Source organism: Leptonychotes weddellii, chromosome 4 (assembly GCF_054177405.1).
Source record: "Leptonychotes weddellii isolate Sample4059 chromosome 4, ASM5417740v2, whole genome shotgun sequence".
In the NCBI taxonomy this organism is placed as follows: Eukaryota; Metazoa; Chordata; class Mammalia; order Carnivora; family Phocidae; genus Leptonychotes; species Leptonychotes weddellii.
In genome coordinates, this window is record NC_138372.1 from 79,068,964 (window position 1) to 79,093,167 (window position 24,204).

At 35.1% G+C, this 24,204-nt stretch overlaps 1 protein-coding gene across 1 annotated transcript in view; it reads right to left on the bottom strand.

The window, feature by feature from the left end:
• OLFM3 (olfactomedin 3) overlaps positions 1 to 21,253 on the bottom strand; it is a 191,728-nt gene extending 170,475 nt beyond the window's left edge. Inside the window, exon 1 of the mRNA XM_006728170.3 lies at positions 20,745 to 21,253. Within this exon, the coding sequence (XP_006728233.1) occupies positions 20,745 to 20,813 (69 nt within the window). The 5' untranslated portion in view covers positions 20,814 to 21,253. The remainder of the gene's footprint in view (positions 1 to 20,744) is intronic.
• Between the last annotated feature and the right edge of the window lie 2,951 nt (positions 21,254 to 24,204).

A 24,204-nucleotide genomic window follows, 5' to 3' on the forward strand; every position in this document is an offset into this window, starting at 1 on the left:
ACTACTAAAGAATTTAGTGCCTGGAACATGACAGGTGCTCAAAAAATATTTGACAAAATTAGCAGTTATTGCTTAGATATTTTCACCTGCTGAGTCTATGTTTTATGCTTCCTTATCAATGACTAGTATTTTACTCATTAATGGTTTGTGAAATAAATTAGTGCATGAATGCATGATTTAATAAGTCTTCTAAGGTTTTTTTTTTAAAGTTTTTTTAAAGTTTTATTTTGTTTTTGAACTATGTCATTTTCCTATAGGTAGACGAGTTCACAAAAAGACTGAAATTATTTGCTTTATTTCCTAAAGGAAACTTTCTTTGGGGGGGGGGGCTTTCTGACTTATATATGGCCAGTCTTTTTTTTTTTCAAAACTATCACTGTTTCTTGAGGGTAAAAATAGCCCCCTTTCAGCCAGCAAAATGTCATTTGGAACTGCAAGTGACCATTGTCACATTGCCACAGAAAATGGAAACCACTTATTAATGCTTGCAACACAAATAACACAATGATTTCATAAGTGATTGCTATTTCCATACAGATGGAAATTATCAAAAAGAGATAGTAAAAGTAAGAGAAAAGCAGCAGAATGTGGCTCATTGCATAGAGGATACACCCTTCAGGAAAATATATTTAGGAGAACACAAGAAGCAAATATGCATATACAGACAGTTGACAAAGGAGGGGAAAACAATATGTAACAATGACAGAAAGAGCATAAAAGAAAGCCATGTAGGAAGGAAAGTACAAAAGGAATGAGGAGCAAGATTTAAGAATTTGCTACAAGTTAACAAAAGAATAACTGCAGTTTAGTGAACATTATTTCAATGGGGCATTTTAAACTCTTTGAAAAAGTAATAAGGACAGAAAAAGACATATGATTAAGAGACAGAACTTCCCCAAACACTAGGACACAATGCAATTTGTAATTAGCAATATGTGTTTGTTTAGCTTTTTCATTAGTTTTTTGAGATAAATTTACCTAATATATAATTAGATAATTTCTAATTACTTTGTTTTGTGGTTAAATCCCACTTATGGAACTCTGACCTGGTATTATTTGCAGGAGAATTAAATGTATCCAGGTGGATTGTAGTGACCATCTGGGTCATTGGATGGATGCCCAGGAATGGACAGACTACTACTGATTGTTAGCTGTACCCACACCTTTTCCACTCTGTAAAAAGCTCAAATGGAGAGGGCTTACGTAATGGGTAACCTAAAAAGAGACAGTTACACACATAAAAATACTAATACCAATAATATAATTAGCTATCAGGCTATAACTGGATTTAGTATCTTTATTGTCCTCATCCTATTGTGTTTCAGATACTCCCAGAAAATATGATCTCATATATTTCCCCACAGCAATCTTAGGAGATATGTTTCACTTTACCCTGAATTTATATATCAGTAAAATGAGGTTTGTAGAAGTTAATTTCTCAAGGTTCCATAGATAATAAGTAGAAACTCTTGATCAAATTCAATTCTGTATCATGAATTTTTAACTACCATGCTATATTTCCTAAATTAAAAAAAATTTTTTGAAGGCTTTATTATATGCTGGACTCCAAGAAGGATAACTTTTCCATCCTTCCCCTATTTACTGAGCATCTTAAAATCCTTTATGCACTTGTTAATAGATTTACTTGGCATAATATAAAATATACTTTATTAGGAACTATATAATGAAGAAGAGGGAGCTATTGCAGTATACATCCCTATTTCACGGACAGTCTGGCTTACCATTGGTATATTCAAACAACCCTCCCTGAATTATTTGCTCTCAACAATGCTTTCAATAAAAATTGGGTAATAGTAAACTAGAAATTTTCCTCTTTAGAAATCTCAATGGTAGTTATACAAACTGTGTGTTTTAACAACTGTGCTAGTGGTAGAATTAACATGCTTTAATAAAATGGAAGAGTCCAAAATGATTAGTAATTAAATAATATTCATTTGGGGGTTTCAATCAATCTTTTCCTCATTCTCAACATTCTCACTTTAACAGTTGGGAAAAGTTCTCAGATGATCCAGTGACTGATTTTATTCTATTCTGACATCTTTAATTAATCTTCAAGTTGAGATATTTTATTTTGCTAAAGAGCTGGACCACGGTCAACTGAAATTTAGATCTGTTTGTATTTCTCATTTTCTTGAACACGTACTATGATTCTGGATAAATACCAAATGGTACATGCATACAAAAAAGAGCACAGAAAATTGGAACAAACTAAAATCACAGCATGTGGGGGACCTGAATGAACATGTGCTTAGCAAAGATTTGTTGAATTGAAACACCATACATCCCAGAATTGGAAGAGGCTTTAGGGGGCATTTGTTCAATTCTTTTTTTTTTTTTAAAGATTTTATTTACTTATTCATGAGAGAGAGAGAGAGAGAGAGGCAGAGGGAGAAGCAGACTTCCCGCAGAGCGGGGAGCCGGATGCGGGACTCGATCCCAGGACTCCGGGATCATGACCTGAGCCGAAGGCATACGCTTAACCATCTGAGCCACCCAGGCGCCCGCCATTTGTTCAATTCTATCTTACTTTCTGCAAAAGAATTTCGACACAACAAACAGTGTTCAAGAGATGAGAGATGATCTGTAAGTGAGTAAAGATCGAACCTATAAAATTGCCAGTCCTCATTTGTTAATCCTATGGCAAATCATTGGTTATCATCTGTTTTTTTTTTTTTTAAATAATTACACTCTTGATTTATTCCCACAGGCATAGCCTTTCCTATTTTGAAGGGTCTTTGTTACTTACTTTTTTTTTCTTTTGTTCTCCCAAATATAAACACGTTCACACCACTGTTTGAAAAGATAAAATAAAAAAAATTAAACTTTATGAGAATGGGGCGAGGAGCAGGTAGAGTTTCTGAAAAGAATAGATATCTTTCCTTTTTTCATAAGATATGTTTGGAATCATGTAAAATTGGATAAGGTGAACTGAATGAGTAATGCCAGGTTATTACATTAGTTAAGAAGTAGGGCATATAGCACAAGCAATGTTTTTGAACGCTAATTATTGAAAAATAAGCTGCTATTCAGTTAGCACTTACTAAATGCTAGACAGTGGACTAGGTGCTTCAAAATGCTATTTAACCTTCATGTAGTCCCATGAGAGAGGTATTATTTCCCCATTATATTACCGAGAATTGCGTGATTTAGAGAGAAGTAACATGCTTCAATTAAGGCACATAATTTCTTAAAATTTCAATCAAGAAATGTTATTTACTGCAATTTCCCATCATTTGGACCATATAGTAACTATGATAGAGGTTAAAAATAGTGTTTTCTTTGCATAAAATGAAAAAAGGCAGAAAAGCAAGGAAGATAGGAAATAAGCTTTTTTATTATAAACAGAATTTTGATGGGGAATTTAAATCACCCATGCTTGTTTAATTGATAGGATAATTTGAAAGTGATCTCATCTATTTTTTTCAGTGAGTTCTAAAGCTCTCTATTAGGCAACAGTTCAAATAAAATTTATAGGACTAACTTAGATTATTATATGAATTGGAAATAATCAAGCTGCATTTAAAAATATTTTGTAATTCATGCTGTTCACTTACTTCTATAATTAATGTAATAAGTTTTGATTGCTGAGGTTTTACTTTGGTAGTTGCCAGATGAAACTTTCCCTCCTTCACATACAAGTACACATATGCACAAATACATTGGCACATGTTTTAATTCTTCTATTTCCCGATTCTTATTTCAACATTGTTATATTACCTTACAATTCCTTTTACTCTATTGCAATGTTACGTTGTAGCAAGAAAATGAGAATGTCACATAGATCTTTTTGTTTTGTTTTGCTTGCTTTAGTCACATAAAATTAAACTTAACATTTTTCTTCTGTTATGTTTGTTGGATAATTAGAAAGACATTGTATAATAGACTAAAGGACATACGTGAGCCATGTCCCCTTTAGACATATGCTAGAGCAGAAATAAATTGCTAAATATAACAAACTACAGATTTCTTTCCATTAATGTAGTACATTGAAATAAGATTTTATTTTGATCTCAGGATTTGTGGAAGAAACAAAAGTGAACCCAGTTTTCTTGTATGTGTTTGTTGGGACTGTTACAGTATGTTCTCATGGATATGGGAAAATTGCTAATTGGAACTGATAGCCTCCATATCAGTCAGCAGTACAACTTTCTTGTATTGCTTTAAAAATGTTCCAAGAAAATTTTCAGGCTAGAGGTCTGGCCCAATATGGTTAAAATATACAATCCCACTGGCTGGTAGCTCTGCCTGTCTTTCCTGGTTATATCATATCAACTCCTAAGACTCAATGGATGAGTCTTCCCTTGAGTACAATGTGACATCTAAGATAAATCCGGCCCAAAGTGAAGGGGAAAGGACTGATACATCTTTTCACTTTCTATAATACTCTGTGTTGAATGCCCTTCAACTAGTTTATGGCTTGTACATTTTCCACATCAAGAGAGATTTGGGCTGGCTAAACTTCTTCATAGACTCGGTGAAAAAATAACTAGTTCCTGGGGAAAACTCAGACTTGTCTTTCAATGTACATGAAAGATTCTTTATCGATTTAATGCAGACAGCAACATGTGAGAAACTCACAATCAAATCATTAGTGGCATCCCCTCATGTCTACTCTCTTCTCTGAAAATTTCTTCATCTTTTTACTTTTATTGAAATCTGGTTCTCCCCTGAGAAGACAGCTGCCTCTAAGGCACTCCCAAACCCTTTACTACACTCCTCTATCACAGCCTGACATTGGAAAAGCTGTCCTCTTTGCTCCTAATTGCAGTTTTCAGGACATTATTCTTTTCTTCTTTCTACCAATAACCCATCATCACTCTCAGCTGATGACCATGCTTTCTATTTCACTGAGAAGATGAAAGCAATTACAAGAGAACTTCCATATGTCTGCACTCCCCTATCTAAACTACAAATAGCATTAGTACACATACTTTGTCTTCCCACCTGTTCCCATAGAAGAATTCTCTGTGATCCTATTTAAAACTATTCATGATTATTTGTGATTATTATCAGCATTATAACGTGGTGTTATTTCTTCCATTTTAGATATCAACAAAACCAAACATGTCTGATGCCATATCCTCCTCTAAGTTTACCCCATTTCTCTTCTCTTCATGCAGAACTCCTCAGAAGTCTTGTTTTTATATCTGTTATCTATTATTTCTTTTTCCTTTATATTTTATTGAATCCATTAGATGAGGATTTGCCACAATCAGTGTACTGAATCCACTTATCAATCTCACCAGTGATTCCATTTCTAAAGATGATTCATTTTCAATTTTCATATTACCTGGCCCATTTAAAGCATATGATAATTTAATAGTTTAATAAATTTTTCTCCTTGAGACATTTCATTCACATTATTTTCAGGACAGTATCTTTTCCAAGTTTTCCTCCTGTCTCATAAATTCTCTCTCAGTCTCTATTATTGGTTTTCCCTCAGCTTTTTGCCTTTCAGTATTTGAAGCGTAGTGTTCAGGCCACTTCTCTTGCTGATCCCTTCCAGTTTTATGGGCTTGAGTACTATCTATATACTAATGATTCTCAAAATGATATATTTAGTTCAGACCTCTCCACTGAGCTCTAAATACCAGCTGCCTACTCAACAATACCACTTGGGTATCTAATAGACGTCTATCTCAAACTTAACAATTCTAAAATATAACTCCTGATCTCCTCTCCCAGTGTATTTTGCATCTTGAGAGACATATTTCCTTCCAAGTTGCTCAAGCCAAAAAACTTCCATTGCCAGTTTTCAACTCTTTGAATAAATTCTGTTAGCTACCACCACTAATTTAATTTTTTTATACCACCTGGTATCTCTAGTTCTCTTATCACCAGAAGTAAAATAATATGTCTCATCTGTGCTTGAAACACACTACTAGTATCTTCCCATCCCACAGACTGCTTCAAACCACTTACAGGAATCTACATGATCTTCCCCCTGACCCCAGCTAAATTGTGTCTCATTTCCTGTTAGTTTCCTTTTTGTTCATTTCACTTGTTCACTAGCCTCCTTGCCTTTTCTCAAACCTGCCACTTGTTTGCTTTTACTTTTTCAATTTGTACTTAAAATTTTCTGTTCTTGGAACTCTCTTTTGCCGGATATCTACATGGCTTACTCCCTCACCTTCATGTCTCTGCTCAAGTATCAGGTTTACTGTGGGACCTATTCTATTTGTTTCTACCTTTCTTTGTTTTATTTTCCTTCCACATAATGTATTATCATGTGACACACACTTTGCTTATTTGTTTGTTGTTTATTTTAGTTATATTTTAAGAATTATGAGGGCAGAGACTTTTGTTTCATTGGTCATTGCTGTATCCTTAGATTCCAGTTAATGCTAGGTGCATAGCAGACATTCTAAAAATGCATTGAAAATCTTCCACTATAAGTCCCTGGTGATGCAAATGCCATGTTATTGGTGACTGGCTCCAAACTTCCATAACAGGCTTATCCTAGTTATTTTGGTATTTTGTTGCAACATGGCTATCAGTTTCTCCAACTTTTAACATTATGATGGGGTTTTATTGTATTTTTTTGAATGAATAGAAAAAAAGAAAGGAAGAAAATAAGTAAAGAAGGATGGAAGGAAAAGGAAAAATAAAGGTGAAAGAAATTCCAAAATGAAAAACCTTTGCATGATGAAAAAACCTGGTTAATAGACTTTGAAACAGACTTTGAAATAGACTTTGAAATATATGCGTGCACATGAGCACGCGCGCACACACACACTCCCTACACATACTGTTGGTTTTGTTTCTCTGGATAACTCTAACTAATACAACTACATTGTGTTTTATTTATTTGTTTTGGGTTAAGGTAATTAAAGTCCAGAAATATGTTTAAATTTGGTACAGATCAAATCTTGGACCCTTTAGGTAATCATTTTTCTACCATTTTAATGCTACCAATATCTCTCTTTTTCATCAACTTCTCCTACTTCTCATAAAATTAGTAGTAAAAGAACTCAAGTCATGTTGAAAGCTGTAAAGTGTTTCACCTGCTCTTTTATATCTCTGAGACTTCATATGGGCTGTTGCCTTTTAATGGAATACCCCTTTCTTCCTTCATTGTCTTGCTGATCTTCCTTTAAGCATCACTTCCCCCAGGAAATTTTCTCTTATGCCTAAGCTGCTGTAGATGTTCATTCTCTACCCCCTGCTTGTGTCCTACGCAAGTATCTGTTATAGGACATATCATACAATACTATGATTATTAGTATATCTGATTGAGTTCTCCAGTAGAAAATATTAAGGGCTTTTTGAGAGTAGTAACTATATACCTTTTAAAAAATTATTTTATCTCCAATTCCTTCAGTATTGCCAGGCATGAGTATTTGTTGAAAAATTATCCTAATATGAATGTAATATGAATGTAACATGTATTAATTAAGATCATTGAGAGTCATTAATTTCTGGACTAATTGTTTTCTTCACTTAGCAAATTTTCCTAAAGCTAAAAACAAATCCCAATTATTTAAAATTAAATAAGCAAACTTAACAACACAATTTTCTTCTTCAACTGCACATAAAAGGGATGGGTCTTGCTTATACTTTGTGGAATATCATTAAGCAATCATCGTGTTTGACCATGCCTTTATTGCATAACATGCATTGGTTCTCCAAACAAAATTGCTTTCATCTGAAGACATGCAGTGCCTTTGTTAGATCAAATTTGACTGATGAAAAAAAGGAGCTGTCTTCATCATTTTACTAAATCACAGGTAGCAAATTTATTTGCATTTTCACTGTAGATGACAAATCCAGTATAAAGAATGTGGCATCAAATGCTTTTAAGATCCTAGGCTGGCAAAGAAATGAAATGACAACCACTTAGTTCTTAGATTGAGAGTGAGATTCTGTAGGCAGATTTTACCTAACAACAACAACTGAAAGACTCACTTGTATCTTATAAATGTCAGCTAGGGAACACAGTTACCTACCATGTAATTAAATTAGGTTATGTATAATCTAATTAGTCTTCTTTAGAAGCAATTTTTCATTTCTGTATTATCTAACTTTAATTTTTAGAACTCACTGTAATTTCACATCTATTGTTTCTCTAATGTTAATATTCACAGTCTATAGTGCTAGACTATGGCATTATTTGGCTGACTTAACGTTTCATGTTTACATAGTAATTACTATCATCTAGACTCAGGTATTAGTTTCCTGTTGCTGCTATAAGAGATTACCCTAAACTCAGGTATAGGAGATTACCTAAAACACGAGTTTGGTGTCTTACAGTTCTAGAGAGCAGAAATATGAAATAAGTTCTCCGAGGTTAAAATCAAAGTGTTAGCAAGGCTGTGTTCCTTGCTGGAGTCTATAGAGAAACATCCGTTTTCTTGGCTGTCCAACTTCTAGAGGCAGCACACATTCCTTGGCTTTTGGCCCCTTCTTCCATCTTCAAAGTGACTCCCTCCAATCTCTGTTCTGTCATCCTCTCTTCTTTTTCTAATTCTAAGCATCCAGCCATCCTCTTATAAGGTCCTTTTTTATTACATTGGGTCCATTAGAAAATCTAGGACAATCTTCCCATCTCAAAATTTTTAATTTAGTCACATTTGGCTGAGTAAGGTAGCATATTCACAGTTTCTGGGGATTAGGGTGTGAACATCATTGGGGGGACATTATTCTGTCTACCACAGTCCATATACATTTTTTCTAATTGTATTTAGTAATAATAAATCATAATTCAGTAGTAGCAAATATCATTGGAAGTCATAACTTGATTTAAAAAGAAACTTTGTGATTATTTTTTGATTAAAAATAATCCAGTCCTTTGAATACTGTCCCACTCCCCAATAATAGAAACATATGGACAGAAGCTAGCTAACCATCCTTCAGTTATGTTACAGAGATGATTCCTTTATGCAAAAATAAAATAGGTGGTCTATTTCTTGTAACTCTCAGAGTCTCTTTTGTTTTAACTACTGTCAGATAAAGACAGTAGAAACACAATGTCCTTCACTCATTTATTTCTCATTGAATCTTCAAAAGCTAAGAACAAGGAAGGATACAAAATAAAGATGAAATATTCTGTAATGCTTGAGATGTGAAATAAGCTTATATATTTTACATTTAGTTTTGTGTCACTGTGTATATGACTAAGTTGCCATGATTTTCTTGATGATATGATGATATTAACTTTGATTTTCAGCAGTAAAGTAAAACAGACCTAGGTTTTACCTTTAATTTTAACAATTTGAGAGTCTATGAGCAGAAGGGAGGGTGAAAGAATGAGGAGCTACATTTATAAGAGATGAATGTGCCCCATTTTAGGAAGACCTACCCATAAAAAAAAAGCATTTGGCTCAGCATCTTCATTTTGTACATGAGGAAATGGAAACCAAAAAAATTTAATGAGTTGTCCAAAGCCATACCACTAGACAGTTGCAGAACTGATATTAGGCCCCAGCTTTTTAAATTCCTAATTTAGTAATCTGTCTTTAACACCAGGAACTTTCCAATTTCCTAATTATTATGTAATTTGCTTTGATATGGTATGGTTCCTCTCTTCCTTTATTTTCATTTTATATGTTAAATTAATATTAATTATGTTGAGTCCCTTGAGAGGTATCTTTTCCAAAAGAAATGATTACAAATGGACAAAATACAATCACCTTTCTATTGCCTTTCTCTTTGCAAAGGTAAGATGCAAGAAAGAAAAAGGAAATTAAGGATGTTTTCACTGCCTTTTCCATCCATTTCATTTTACTAAGAGATATTAAAGTTTAGTTGAACTAAATTAGAGACTTCGTTCTGAAAGTGAGTGCCAACAGTAAGAAAATGGTAACCAGTTCTCAGATTAATGAATGCAATCATTCTGTGTGTGTGTGTGTGGGGGGGCCAGTAAACCACTTGAAATACTTAAATACATGTTGGCTGATGAACACATCACCTGTAAAAGCCTCAATCTATGCCAGTGTGTAAATAAATACTTACCTTCTCTCAACCCTTCTTTTTCTTTTAGATTTATATGAATGTATCCACCTCTATGCCACATATAAGCTCATTTATAATTTTATCACTTCTTACAGTCTTACTCTATTTTATTTTAGGCCAAATATTTAGATTTGGAGTCTATATTGCTTTGACTGACAGGAAAGTTATGACGCTTTGGTACTAATAAGGGCACCATGTATAAATTATTGATTGATCCGATCCATTTGATTCCTTACTCTCCCATATCTTATGCCCAGTTTTGAGTCATTACAATAGGTATTTTTTTGGCATGAGCTTCATAAATCTCCATACATTTGCTCCTGCTTATCCCTAGAGTGCTTTAAGGTATATGGCAATCAAACTAGAGTTATTTTATTCTCTGACTTTGTCTAGCAGTCACCTTGTTGTAAAGAGTAGAATATATCTGTAGCACAATATAAATAATAAATTATAAGTATAATCAAAAATCTTCAGTGGGTGTTGAGCCAGATAATATTTCTGTTTATTTAGTACTACAATGATATGCACTAAGATGTAGTGATTATGCCACAAAACATATGTAGGTGTAAAAATACTTACCATTGGTACTGATTCCAGGTAAACAATTCCCTAAGTAGCCATAGACATAGATCATTCCCAGAAGTGGTGATGTCTTTCGTAAGTTAATATTTCACCCATGACATTTTGGTGCCGGTGAATCAACATTTCCAATACTGATTCTCTGTTTGAAGAAATCCTGCCATCTGGAATTGGTCCCTCTAGTAATGCTATTTAAATCATCATGGGATAATGCTTCTTAATCACCTTCAACTTAGTCGGAAAAATAAAAAGGATCATCTATTCAATTTAGACACTCCCTTTGGGGTTATCCAGATAGCTGTTTGTTTGTGCTGTTAGGACAATTTATTACTGACATTTCTTTTCGGAGCATTTTAGTCTACAAAGTTAATCATGAAAATACTGAATTTCTGATGATATTTAGAAGTTACAATTCAGATGATTTTTTAACTCCACTCTACCTATATTTGCTCTTAATCATTTAATATTATTCTGTATCATGGTGTTGTACTCATTTAGTAATGTAGTACAAATATGGAGGCAATATTACTTTTCTTTATATGGTACTATTATAAGAATGTATAGTAAGAGAATAATTTTAAGAAAATATTTTAGATTCTTAAAAAAAATAATGGAGTCCCTAAAAAGAGATGGAGAAATATCAATAATATACTAATTTATCGGCTGAGGCTAAGACATTACATAAAATAAAGTTAGTCAGGACATAGGTACACATTAATAAACTGTTCAGACTTATAAACATATGCAAATAAAATGGATGCTTATACATACACCAAGGAATAAGAGGACATACTATCATTACCATCAAGTATCAGGAAACACAGCAGGTTATTCTCAAGTGTATTAAGGTTGTAACATCCCAGAGAGCTACGGAAAGTCAAAAATAGCACTAAGGATCATGACGTAGGACAGGAAATTAATCAAAAATTTAAAAAGACATAATATTGCAGCATCCTTTAAGATAAATAACCTGATATAAGAGGTCGAAGCCCTTGAAAAGATTATTAAAATTATCTTACTTCCCTGCCCCTATATTTTCTGGTGAGAGTATGGACCCTAAACACATGTTATATTTAACCCAGGATTTTGTTTTTTTAGGTGTGCCTTGACTTATTTTTTTCTTCATCTATTCATTTGCTCATTCAACAAATACTTGTTAAATATTTTATCTGAACAGATACTGTGCTAGTTGCCAGATGGAAAAAGATAAGATAATGACTAAAACACAGCCTGCTCTCAGTTACCTTACAGTTTAGTAGGGGAGACACAATACAATAAATACCCAATTGGGAAAAAAAAAAGTGGAAAGTGTAATAAAATGATTAGAAATGGAGGGCAATAGAAGAGAGCAAATTTTGGGGGAAAAGAAATCCAACTCAGTGTGTTCATTGAACACGTATTCTGTGTCAGAGACAGTGCTAGTGGCTATAAATGCAAAGATGAATAAAACATGATTCTTTTCTTATAGGAGTTCTTAGTTTATCAGGATCACCTCTTCCTGGGGTATGAGGAGTGTTAGGGAAGGATTTATGGAAGAAGTGACATTTGAGTTGCATCTTAAAATATAGGTAAAATTTTGACATATGGAGAAGAGGGAAAGAGCTTTCCAAGGAGAGGCAAAAGCAGGAACACAACAGCATCTGTGATCCTCTTTCTGAACTTATTTTTATTCTTCTGAAGGCCTGGTATAAGAATGACAGAAGGCATAGCTTTGTGATATATACTTTAGAACACCTTGTTTTTAAAACATAAAAAATAAATGTTTTTAGAAAACTCTATTTTTTTATTCCAAGAATATTTTTGAGTATTTTTATTAGCACCATTCAAATTAGTGGCACTCTTAATAGGATGGTCTTACACTGTTCCTATATTTTGGAACTCCCTCTCCCCAAATGGGTTTGCCACCTCTTATAGCAAGGAACACAAATAAGTTAAATCTCACTATAGAATGGTGTTCAAATATTTCTGAAATAATACATTTCTTAAATATTAGTTTTTTATGATTAGGGTCTACCCTAAAAGTTATATAGTTGTCCTTACCTATTTTCACCCTTTATATTATTTACATGGGTTGAACTGAGAAAAGAAAGAATCAATTCATGAGTTACTCAGGTGGACTTGCTTTTGGATGAGTAACATTAGAAGAAATATTATTAAGTGGCTAATTACGGGTCAGGTCTTTTCAAGCACTCTGTAAAAGTCTCTGTTAAGAAGAGCAGGAAACCCAGTATAAACAGAGGAATGGGAAAAACAATCCAAGAGAAAAGAGCAGAGAAATTATGTTCATAAAGTTGTCATTTCTCCATGACTGCTATGTTCTGAATGTTTGTGTCTTCCCTGCCTAAACTGTTGATATCCTAATGCCCAGTGTGATGGTGTTAGGAGGTGGGGGCTTTGGGAAGTGATTAGGTCATCAAGTGAGAACCTTCATTGAATGAGATTAGTGCCCTTATAAAAAGAGATTCCAGGGACCCCTGGGTGGCTCAGTTGGTTGGGTGTCTGCCTTCGGCTCAGGTCATGATCCTGGGGTCCTGGGATCGAGTTCCTCATCGGGCTCCTTGCTGGGTGGGGAGCCTGCTTCTCCTTCTGCCTGCTCTGCCTGCTGCTCCCCCTGCCTGTGCTCTCTAAATAAAATCTTAAAAAAAAAAAGAGAGAGAGATTCCAGAGAGCTCCCTAGCCCCTACTACATGTGAAAGCACAGTGAGAAGGAACCAGCTATGAACCAGGAAAAGGACCCTTACCAAAATCTGACCATGCTGGTGCCTTGATCTTGGACTTCCCATCTTCCAGAACTATGAGCAATAAATTTCTGTTGTTAATAAACTACCCAGTCTGCGGTATTTTGTTATTGCAGCCTGAAAGGACTAAGACAATGACCTTCTGCCCTGAACATTTTTAGACTGAGTAGCTTGAGAAAATCCCTTTCTAAAACTTCATTCTTTAGTATTTTTAAAACATAGAGAGGATTTCAACTACTGTATCATTGGTATACTTTGCAAAGACACAAGAAGCCTACACTTTTTATGCTGGTCAAAAAAGCAGTTTTATCTGTTGATAGATCTTTGTTTAAATATATCCATCCTCTCTGTGATCCACTCTCCATGATTAGTTTAAAAGCTCTTTTCTGGGTGTAGTTTGGCTCTGATATTATGGAACCACTCTGCATGTCTTGTATTTTTTTTTTTAACAACTTTGTAAGCGGTGCCTTTTGGGATATAAAGATGATGTAAATTTTCAAGGTGATATTTTGAAATTGGAGCTTTGACCAAAACTATGGGCTGATACTGAGAAATTCTGCTGATCATATAAAAATACGACATTCACTTTTCTGAAAGCTGAGAAGGAATGGCAAAGAAAAAAGGGGCACGAGAGGCCCTTTTCTATTGTGATCTTAATATATGGTACAAAACAGACTTTAGATCTGGTTATAGATTGATGTTATAAAACATTTCTATAGGAACTTATGGTTTTATATACAAATGATTTATAGATATAAATGATATATATAATTTTATATATATAATTAATAATGGTATAAATTCTATTGCTATTCAATCTATTCCATAGTTAAGAAAACTGAGCTTCAGAGGGGTTAAGTGTCTTACCGAAATGTTGCACAGTTAGGCCTTAAAACCATGATTTCATGTCCAGCTTGCCTTTTTATGTTGAATTAATTTGGTATACAACTTAAAACATTATACTGGAAAATTACCATGATAATACTAGTTTCATAGAAAATCTCCTTCAAGGTTTTTAACTGGTAAGTGACATAAACTGAGTAAATGGATGACTAATTTCATGATCATATTTTAGATTTAAACCTGGGATCTAGGTAGCAAATGTTTAGATAATTTTTGATGTTACTTTAATATTTTAATGCCACTGTGAAATCATGTGTTCATATATATGCACATACACAAATTCGCACAAATGCACAGATGATCCCAAAGACTCATTGTCATCTCACCTAACGTACGAAGACAGCTGTCTGGTTTTGTATCTCCTCTACTAATTTCACTGATGCCAATTTATTTAAAGTAAAATGTGACTAATTAATACTTCAGTAAATCAAATGCCAAGTTTTAAGCTTCATCCAGTCTCATTTTTTCTTTATATATTTTGTTAGTACAAAAATTGAGGTTTTTCTAATGATTGCAAGTCTAAAATCCTTAAGGATGTTCCTGCTTGGAAGAGTCAGCAATGAATACGCAGGATCTTTTATAATTAGCCCTCCCATATACCTCTGACATCTCCTCATCACACTAGCAATTCCCTTCATATGAGAAATAAGTTTTTACTCTGCTTTTCACTAGAGAATTTTTCATTAAATAAAATACTTAGAGATGAAGCAAGAAACATGTTGGTTTTCAGATCCACTCATGGTCTTGTCAAAGATTGATGGGTAAATGAATAGAAGCCTGAGTACATGGATCATGAATGTGGAGATAGGAGGGAAGGAGAGGATGGTATGTGGCAAAGTAGAAAACTGAAGGCTTTATTGAATGCCAAACACAGAAGATGAAAACTTCGTGATTATCTAGGCAGGCTGATCCCCAGATCTCACAAAGTTTATGACCTTAGAAGCTATACCCTACAAAATGATTTGCTAATTTTTTTTAAAGATTTTATTTATTTATTCATGAGAGACAGAATGAGGAAAGAGAGAGAGGCAGAGGGAGAAGCAGTTTCCCTGCTGAGCAGGGAACCCGCCGTGAGACTTGATCCCAGGGTCCCGGGATCATGACCTCAGCCGAAAGCAGACGCTTAACCGTCTGAGCCACCCAGGAGCCCGATTTGCTAATTTTTAATGAATGACCAAATATGATTAAATAAAGTATCATAGTCTGTGTGGGCTGCTGTAACAAAGTTCTCCACTGAGTGGCTTATAAACAGATATTTATTTCTCACAATTCTGGAGGCTGGAAGTTTAAGATCTGGGTGCCAGCATGGTCAGGTGGGGGCCCTATTCCAGGTTGTAGACTTCTTTTTGTATCCTCACATGGTGGAAAGAATAAGCTTTCTCTCTGGGGCCTCTACTATCAGGGCACTAATCTCATTTATGAAGGCTCCATCTTCAGGACCGAGTTATCTCCCCAACGCCTCATACTGTAATACCCTTAACCTTGGGCATTAGCTTTCAATATATGAATAGGGTTGGAGGGTTGGGGGCCTACAAACATGCAAAGCATAGCATGGAGTAATTCTAGAGTTTAACAAAGAAGTTGAAGAACATGTAGGCTTCACATTTTACAGGTGGGAGCACAGCTTCCTCAATGCTATTCTCATATATACATGTATATATATATACACACATAAATACACACATATGTATAATGGCAAAGTAGGGATGAAAAATAAAGGACCCTGAATTCTGCCCCTTTTGGTTCTCACTTTTGTGCCCTTTTCCCTCCCAACAGAGAACCTGTCAATCATCACAATAGTCATTTTTGAAGAGAGTAATTGCAAAATTACATGGGATAGAATTTTAAAAGAAAAATAAACAAAAACAGTACAATTTTAACCTTTTTAAATTGCCAAAAGAGTGAGAAAGAATATTTACTTTCTCTAAAGTAAGAATTTAATTGGGTTAAGGAGGATGGGATAAAATCAGAGTCAGAAAGTAATTTGTTCTTTCAAAACATGTCTGGGCTGTGTTGAACTTTTCACTTTTTGCCGTATCAGGGTTTACAGAAAGGAATTCCAGGTTTTGCTGAATGCCTTCGATCCATGCTTTCTGTGCTAATTTGAATTGGTCCTGTTGTATAGAGGGTGTGTCTAGCACACAGGAGATACAGGAGAAGATAGATTTTTTTTTATAAAGATTTTTATTTATTTATTTAACAGAGATAGAGAGCACAAGTAGGCAGAGCGGCAGACAGAGGGAGAGGGAGAAGCAGGCTCTCCGCCGAGCAGGGAGCCCGATGCGGGGCTCGATCCCAGGACCCTGGGATCATGACCTGAGCTGAAGGCAGCTGCTTAACCAACTGAGCCACTCAGGCGCCCCCAGGAGAAGATAGATTTTTAAGGTGAATTTTACAACAAATTTATCTCAGCTTATTTCTCTTGCTGCTTTTGCTTTCTTTAATTTCATTTAAAAGTTGAAAGAACAAGAACTTTAATTAGATTTATGTACAAAAGGCACCATAGCCCATTTAGGTCCTTGATGATTTTCTTTAGCAATACCAAAAGGCAAAGGCACGTATACCTGGTGTATTACAGTATGAAGTATTAAAAATACAGTGATTGAAATTCTCTTAGTTTTCATCATCTTTTTGTGGCTTTAAAGCAACTGTTTTATTTAATGCAAGAGTTCTAATTGGCTGCATTGTTTTGGACAGAAAGAACAGTTGGGTGTTGAAGATTATTGCTGAATCATTGTTATATTTTTTTGTGTGTGGTGTGAGCAAGTACCGTGGCGATCAGTTCTTTAACATATTTCTAGGTAAGAAGATAGTGGATGCTTTCTCAATGTAAGTGTGCTAAGGCATTTTTCAGTTTATCACAGAAGTACGACTGCTGTTCAACAAGTTCAACAGTCACTGCAATGTATGGCTGTGTCTATGTCACCCCTTCTGAACTGTTCCCCAAGTGTCTGACTCTGGTATCAATGTTCTGCCTAAAACCTGCACAGCTACATTTATAGCTTCCTTTCTTCCTGTTTCAGCCTAGCAGAGCGGAGAAATTCATGGCTCTGATTCAGAGGAATTACGACTTTGTTATAATGTTCAAATAATGGTCTGCTAAAAATCTTGTAAAAGAAAAAGAGGTTCACTCTCTTACTATCAAGGTCATTACTGAACCCAGTGTGTTTAGTTTAAAAGCACAGAGATGCCATCTAGCAGCCATTCTCAGGAATTTCCTGCACTGAAATATTCCTATCTCCATACAACTAAGCAATAATTGAATTCCTACAAGCTTTCAGGTTTTTAAAAATTTACTTATTAAACGAGTGATGGTTTGGCACATTGCCTCTAATTCAGGCACTCCATTACAAATAAAAGTAATTTCTCTTAAAATAAGTAAGTAATATACCTATGAGTTTTTCTAAATGGAACTAGAAACTTGTTAATAAGATTTTAATTAGGAAAACATAGTTCTCATAATTTTCCTGAGAGGAAAATTGATAACCTGTCTATATAAAAATGCAAATAATTAATTAGTGGTGAATTGCCTTTCTTTGCTGAAAGAAAATACTAATTTTGCCAATTTTCTGATATATCAAATGAGAAAAAAGAAAGTGCATGCTGAAAGTAAGTCCATCCTATGAATATAAAAGTTTGGGCATTTTTTTTTTTAATTTAAAAATAAAATTGACTTTCAAGTAACTTACCTTACCATAAGATGGCGATACTTAAGCACTTTATAAAATGTCATATAAGATCTGGAAGTTTCAATCTCAGGAAAAATGATCATAAACATAAACATTATCTAGTCTTCCATGAAATAGAATTGGTACTGTTATTAGAAAGCCTTATTATTTTTAGATAAATTAATATACAATGATCACTAAGGTTTAGATTTCCAATATTTGATCTATGTGGCAATAGTATACCTGAAAAACCCCATTCAATTTTAAGAGCTCTCCTATTTTGCCAATTTGTGTGTCTCCATGTGTGATGATACATATATATTTACTATAAACATAAAGTGTAACAATATAGAAGAATATTTGAATGCATTTATTTAAAAATGCGATTATGAAATATATCAGTTCTAGCATATTAGTATATTTAAAAACATCAGCTGTTTAGAATGTCTGTACATTTAAGTGTCATCACTTAATTATTACTTATTGTCCAAAAACTGTGGTCTTATATGTTTCTATATTATTGGATTTTTATTTCAATTTCGTCATGCATAATTTGCATTATGAATGCTAATTTTATTACCTAAACCCTTAAGTAGGTAATGCAGTAACAAATAAAATTTGAGAAAATTCTTAGTTCATAACCTAATCGACAATTATTTTGAGAATTCAGTGGTACCATTTATGATTTGGTTGGGAGGGATGCTATAGTTTGGTGATCAACAACAGTTTGCTAAAACATACAAAAGTAGCTTTTATTCGCTTTTTAAAAGCAATATTTTGTCTACTAGTCCAGAAAGTTTTTAGACATTAAAATCAGTTGCTATGAACCTTTTAATATTTTCTATAGTGTCATATGTATTGTAGAACAAACTATCATCTGTTCTTTACACACTGTATTGCAGTATCTAGAATCTGACAAGGACAGTTTGAAAAGTTCATGTATACGTTTTCTTCCCTGGATTTCTCAGCTCACTTGTACTAAACAGCCCCAGTTAAGTATAAAGAAAAGTTATATTTTGTTGAATACACAGAAATAAACTTATCAATACTAGAAAAGATCATATTGACAAAAATGGGTCATTTATTTGGGGGATTTAACAGCTCTTTTGTTTTATTTAACAGCTCTTTTTTTGTTTGTTTGTTTATACATATCTAATTTGGGAAAGAGTGGGGTTCAAGAATTCATGAAGGTATTTATACACTAAAGATACCAGACAAATCAGGTCACACATGCAGTTGCTGGTAAAGCTCTACATTTCTGAATTCATTTTAAAGAATGACAAAACTCACTTTAAGTGATTTTTTTTTTCTGCAGTAACTCAGTAGTTGGCTTTGCTTTTAAAAAATGTTTTACCAAGAATATTCCAAAAGAGATATATAATTGAAAATGTTCAAAAGTGGTAACCAACATAATATAATGAGAGTGGCAGTAGAATGTGTCACTATAGATCCAGAGACAAAAAAGAAAAAGAAAGATTTAAAAATATAAAAACAAAATCAACACTTTTTACCTGGATGTAAAGCTACCCCTTAGTATGTAAAATACTCTATTAATATCATTAAGGTGGCATTCACACAGTGTGGAGATTCCACAGTGACAATATCAGCACAACTGTACCTTTAAAATAAAATTATTCTCATCAGGTCTCTCTAAATATGAAAAGTGCACAGAAATAACTGCAAATATATATGATATGATTCTAAGTTTTCCCTATGTACTATATTAGGCCTAGAAACACTCAGTCAACCATAATATTAGGTTATGTTGGTTACATATTAGTTCTCTCCAATTATGAAAAGAAACTTCATTTCTCTATACTACACAGATAATGTTAAGCTTTAAAAATAACTTTGCAATATTCCAGAATGCAGCTTTATATGGTTTTGTAACATGGTATCATTTTTTTCTGTTTTGTCAAAGTGCTCTTGACACTTGACAAGCTAAGTAAAATGACTTAAGAAATTGTATCTCTTACTCTTTTTACCAGATGCCTTATCTCTTATTCCAGATCATTGTAATTTTCTTTGAATGCTGAAGCTCTCAAATTACCTCACTTTATTGTCAAGACGTTTCTCGCACACAACTGAAAACATTTCACCATATTTTTCTACCTTTTTATCAAAAGAGCTTAGCGTTCACTTTAATTACCAGTACTGGATAATTTTCAGAGTTCGAGCTATAAGACAACTCATCCTTCCTATTGCCAGTCCTCCCTAGTTTGATAGGGTTCTCACTTCCTGTTTGACACTGGTAATCAGAACTTCCTCAGTGCTTCCTAATTTTCTTAATAAAAAGAGAAGCAGATAAACACAAGCTCCTTTCACGAATGCCTCTCAGCCATGGCAGAGTATAGCTGTGTTACCAGCAGCATCCTAAATGTTTTGGACACAAACCGCAGCACATCTGCGATGGGAGTATTATATTATTGACCAGGATCAGCTGGAAAACGCTTCTCTGCTTTCAACAAAGAAACAGTGCTCCATCTCCTAATACATGTTTACAAATCGCATTGTTTCAACTGCTAACTCCTTTGCATTGTCCGACTTCAAAAGAGAACATTAAGCACTTGGACACGGAATAAGCTAAATTCCCCCGAGAGCCGCATAGCCCTCTGCCCATACACATTATATTCGCTCTTGGTCCCTACCCACCGCCCCCCCCAGCCCCCCCTGCCCCCCGCCTGGACTCTACCTTGAGGAGCTATTCCTCCGGTAGTTCACTTTGTTATCTTACAAATAGTAGGGATAACCAGGCACCACAAGATAGCTGGAAGAGCTGTCTTTCGTGCCTTTTTTTTTTTTTTTTGCGTATTTATTTGCATTTTTGGTCGGTTTGTTACATATTGCACATTTATTTCAAACAAGAGTTAAATATTGCCCATACCTTGGAAGGATCTAAGCCAGCAAGCAAAGACAGCAGCAGGAGATTGAGTAGGTTGGACGTCGCCTGCATTCTGATCTAGGTTTTTGCCCTCTCTTTACTCTCTTTTATGTAGCCACTCCACTCTCACTGCAGAGACCTTTCCCTCGTCAGTTGCACTTTCTGCCCGCCAGTCAGAGCAGAGCAGAGGCAGAGGCGGTGGCTGGAGCAGGAGCAAGAGCCGCAGAAGCGGGAGCAGGAGAAGCGGGAGCAGAAGCAGCGGGAGCAGTAGCGGCAGCCGCCCTGGGGGGCGATCATTCCGCAGGCATTCTCGGAGCTGGGAGTCCGCGCGAGCTCAGGAGGGTGGGTTGGGCTGCAGTGGGCGCTGACCGAGGTGCTGAAGCTCCTCCACCCCGAGCCCTAGTCTAGCCTCTCTCCCGCTGCTGCTACCTAGCCAGCCCACCTCAAAAGTTTTGACCCAAGAAAAAGATACAGCGAGTAACTGCTGAGAGAGGTGTGGAGACCTGGGCAACGGATATGACATCACTACAGCTCCTGAGGGTTTGGGGGTATATGTTGCTGGGAATTTGTTAACCAAACAAGGATTGACTCTCACGCTCCAGTTCAGCATTTGGTGGCAACTTGAGCTGCAAAGGAGAAGAGTCAGCTAGATACAGGATTATGAAACAAATAGTGCCTGGAACCTTCTGCTGTCATTGACAGAGGACTCGATATTGTATTTAGTGCTTTAAATAAAGTTTGCAGTGGAGACTATCAATGTGAATTTTCTGTTCAAGGCACCCAGTCTGTAGCTATTATATATGCATACATGCACTGTCATTTATAAAGAGCCTATTGAAATAATATATTTGGTTAGGTATTAATGTATATTTTTCTGTCTAGGACTTTTGGTCATCTAAAAATACTATGCATAAATAAATGAAGAAGCTTTCTTTTTTATCATAAATGGGATATTCCATTAGTGACCTCCCCACCCCCACTGACACACACAGCTGAAATTTCTCTTCCTCACACACAGCTACAGCCATAGCCAGAAATATAATTTCCCTGTCTATCTGACTTGTGTTTATGCCTGAGGAAGAATTCAGTGATGGATGGACAGTGGGATGGGAAAAATGATTATTTCTAAGCTTCCAAATATTTCTGTTTTCCTGAGCTCAAAAGAGGCAGAACAGCTGCCTCACAAGAGCAAGAGAGGGTAAATAACAAACTAATACTCTCATACACCTTACGTTGTTTAACTATACTTAAGTGACTTCTTTTCTTTGAAGGTGGGAAAAAGTGTTTGCCATAAGATAAAAACGTGGAGAGGAGTTCGCAACCACCTTGAAACCTCCCTCCCATACGATTATACCTATAATGCTCCTTGAGTTATGTCTTCTGTTGATTTTTCTAGAAATGTTACTTCCTAAGGATTAAAATATGTGAACTGATGATATGGCCATTGCTTCCACTATAAAAAAGAAGATAAATTGTTTGAGATATAAGACACACACTGTGTACAAAATCTCACCAATCTTTCACTGAAAACTCTTCATATTTTTCAATACAATAAATCTCTACTAGGAATCAAATGTCTTAAAAAGTTATAATCCCCAAGGATTTACATCATATTGCATCTATTTTGTCCTGATATTATGAATATGTATACATGTGTATGTCATCACTTGAGACCTTTTTTTCCTTATGAAACATAAATAACAAGAAGAAAAATAAATATGAAAATTCCTTTTGAAGAAATAGATCACGCATACAAAAGAGATTGAAGAATAAGAGAAAGAAGGTAGAATTATCTGAAGGCTATTAGTTTAATGATAACCCTAGCAATCATAACAACAGTTGGAAATTCCCATTATTACCCAGCAGAAACAGAAAACAGAAATTTTCTTTTGAGGTAATAGATAAAACTGGAGAGTTATGTCTGACAACGTTTGGGATAACTTTCTAGAGCATGTTTGGGGCTCTTTCCCCCCCTCTTTTTACATTTGTTTCTTAACCTAATCCCTGCCTTTATCCATCCATCTAGAATAAATCAGCATAGATTATGTTTTTCAATGATTCATACATGAAAATTGTTGAAAATTTTATTCTGTACCCATTTCTAAACACTTCAAATCATTGCACAATTTGAAAATGAATTTGCAGAGGTGCAGTAGCTGGGTGGCTATAATAGTGCGTTTGTATTACCTATACTAAATACAACATAATTGTTTATTTATTTATTTATTTTTTTTAAGATTTTATTTATTTGCGAGAGAGAGAATGAGAGACAGAGAGCATGAGAGGGAGGAGGGTCAGAGGGAGAAGCAGACTCCCTGCTGAGCAGGGAGCCTGATGCGGGACTCGATCCCAGGACTCCGGGATCATGACCTGAGCCGAAGGCAGCCGCTTAACCAACTGAGCCACCCAGGCGCCCCCATAATTGTTTATTTTTATGCATGCTCTTCTCTCTTCTCAGAATATCTTCTACCATCTTGTTCCACCTCCACCTCTCATCACACAGTGCAGCATGCTTATTTGAATATGAGGAACTGTGCTTAATAGACACACAAAAAAAGTAATATGAAATCATAATCATCATAAACATAAGATCAATAGCTGTTCTTTTAATGACAACAGTGTTTTTTTCCTAGGGATAAAAATTATTCTGATCTCGTGCATGGTTCACAATATTAATAATGATTGGACCAAAATGCCTATATGGGTACATTTTTTTTTTCCCCTTTAAGTCTCCATTTCCCAGGGTGCCTTAGTGGGTCAGTCAGTTAAGTGTCTGCCTTTGGCTCAAGTCATGATCCCAGGGTCCTGGGATGGAGCCCCAAGAGTTGGGCTCCCTGCTTAGTGGAGAATCTGCTTCTCCCTCTTCCCCTGCTCCTGCTGTGTTTGTGTGTTGTGTGTGTGTGTGTGTCTATCTCGTGTGCCCAACTCTCTCTCTAATAAATAAATAAAATCTTTTTTTAAAAAGTCTCCATTTCCCTATGTTTTGTGGCACTAGATGATCATTTGTAACAAGGAGTTAATAAGAATACAAATTCTGTGGCATTTTGAAAGAAAAAAATGTGATGGAAGATGGGAACACTTAAAAGTAAGCAATGTATGATGTGATTATGTTACAAATGAAAACAGATGATCTTAGTATACTTTCAACACGATTGCCATAAGAAAAGCTTGGTCATTTGTAGAGAACAATCAAGTTTAGTAACCAAAAACTTTATTAAACATGCTAGTGAAAAACAAAAGCTGTATCTAAAGAGCACAAATGCACCAATATCCTACTACTTCTCTCTCTCTCTAAAATAAAACAAACTGAAAAGAGTTTTTCTAAAAAGAATTCTTAAAAAAAAAAGATTTTTATTTATTTATTTGACAGAGACAGAGATAGTGAGAGCAGGAACACAAACAGGGTAAGTGGGAGAGGGAGAAGCAGACTCCCCATTGAGCAGGGAGCCCGAAGTGGGGCTCA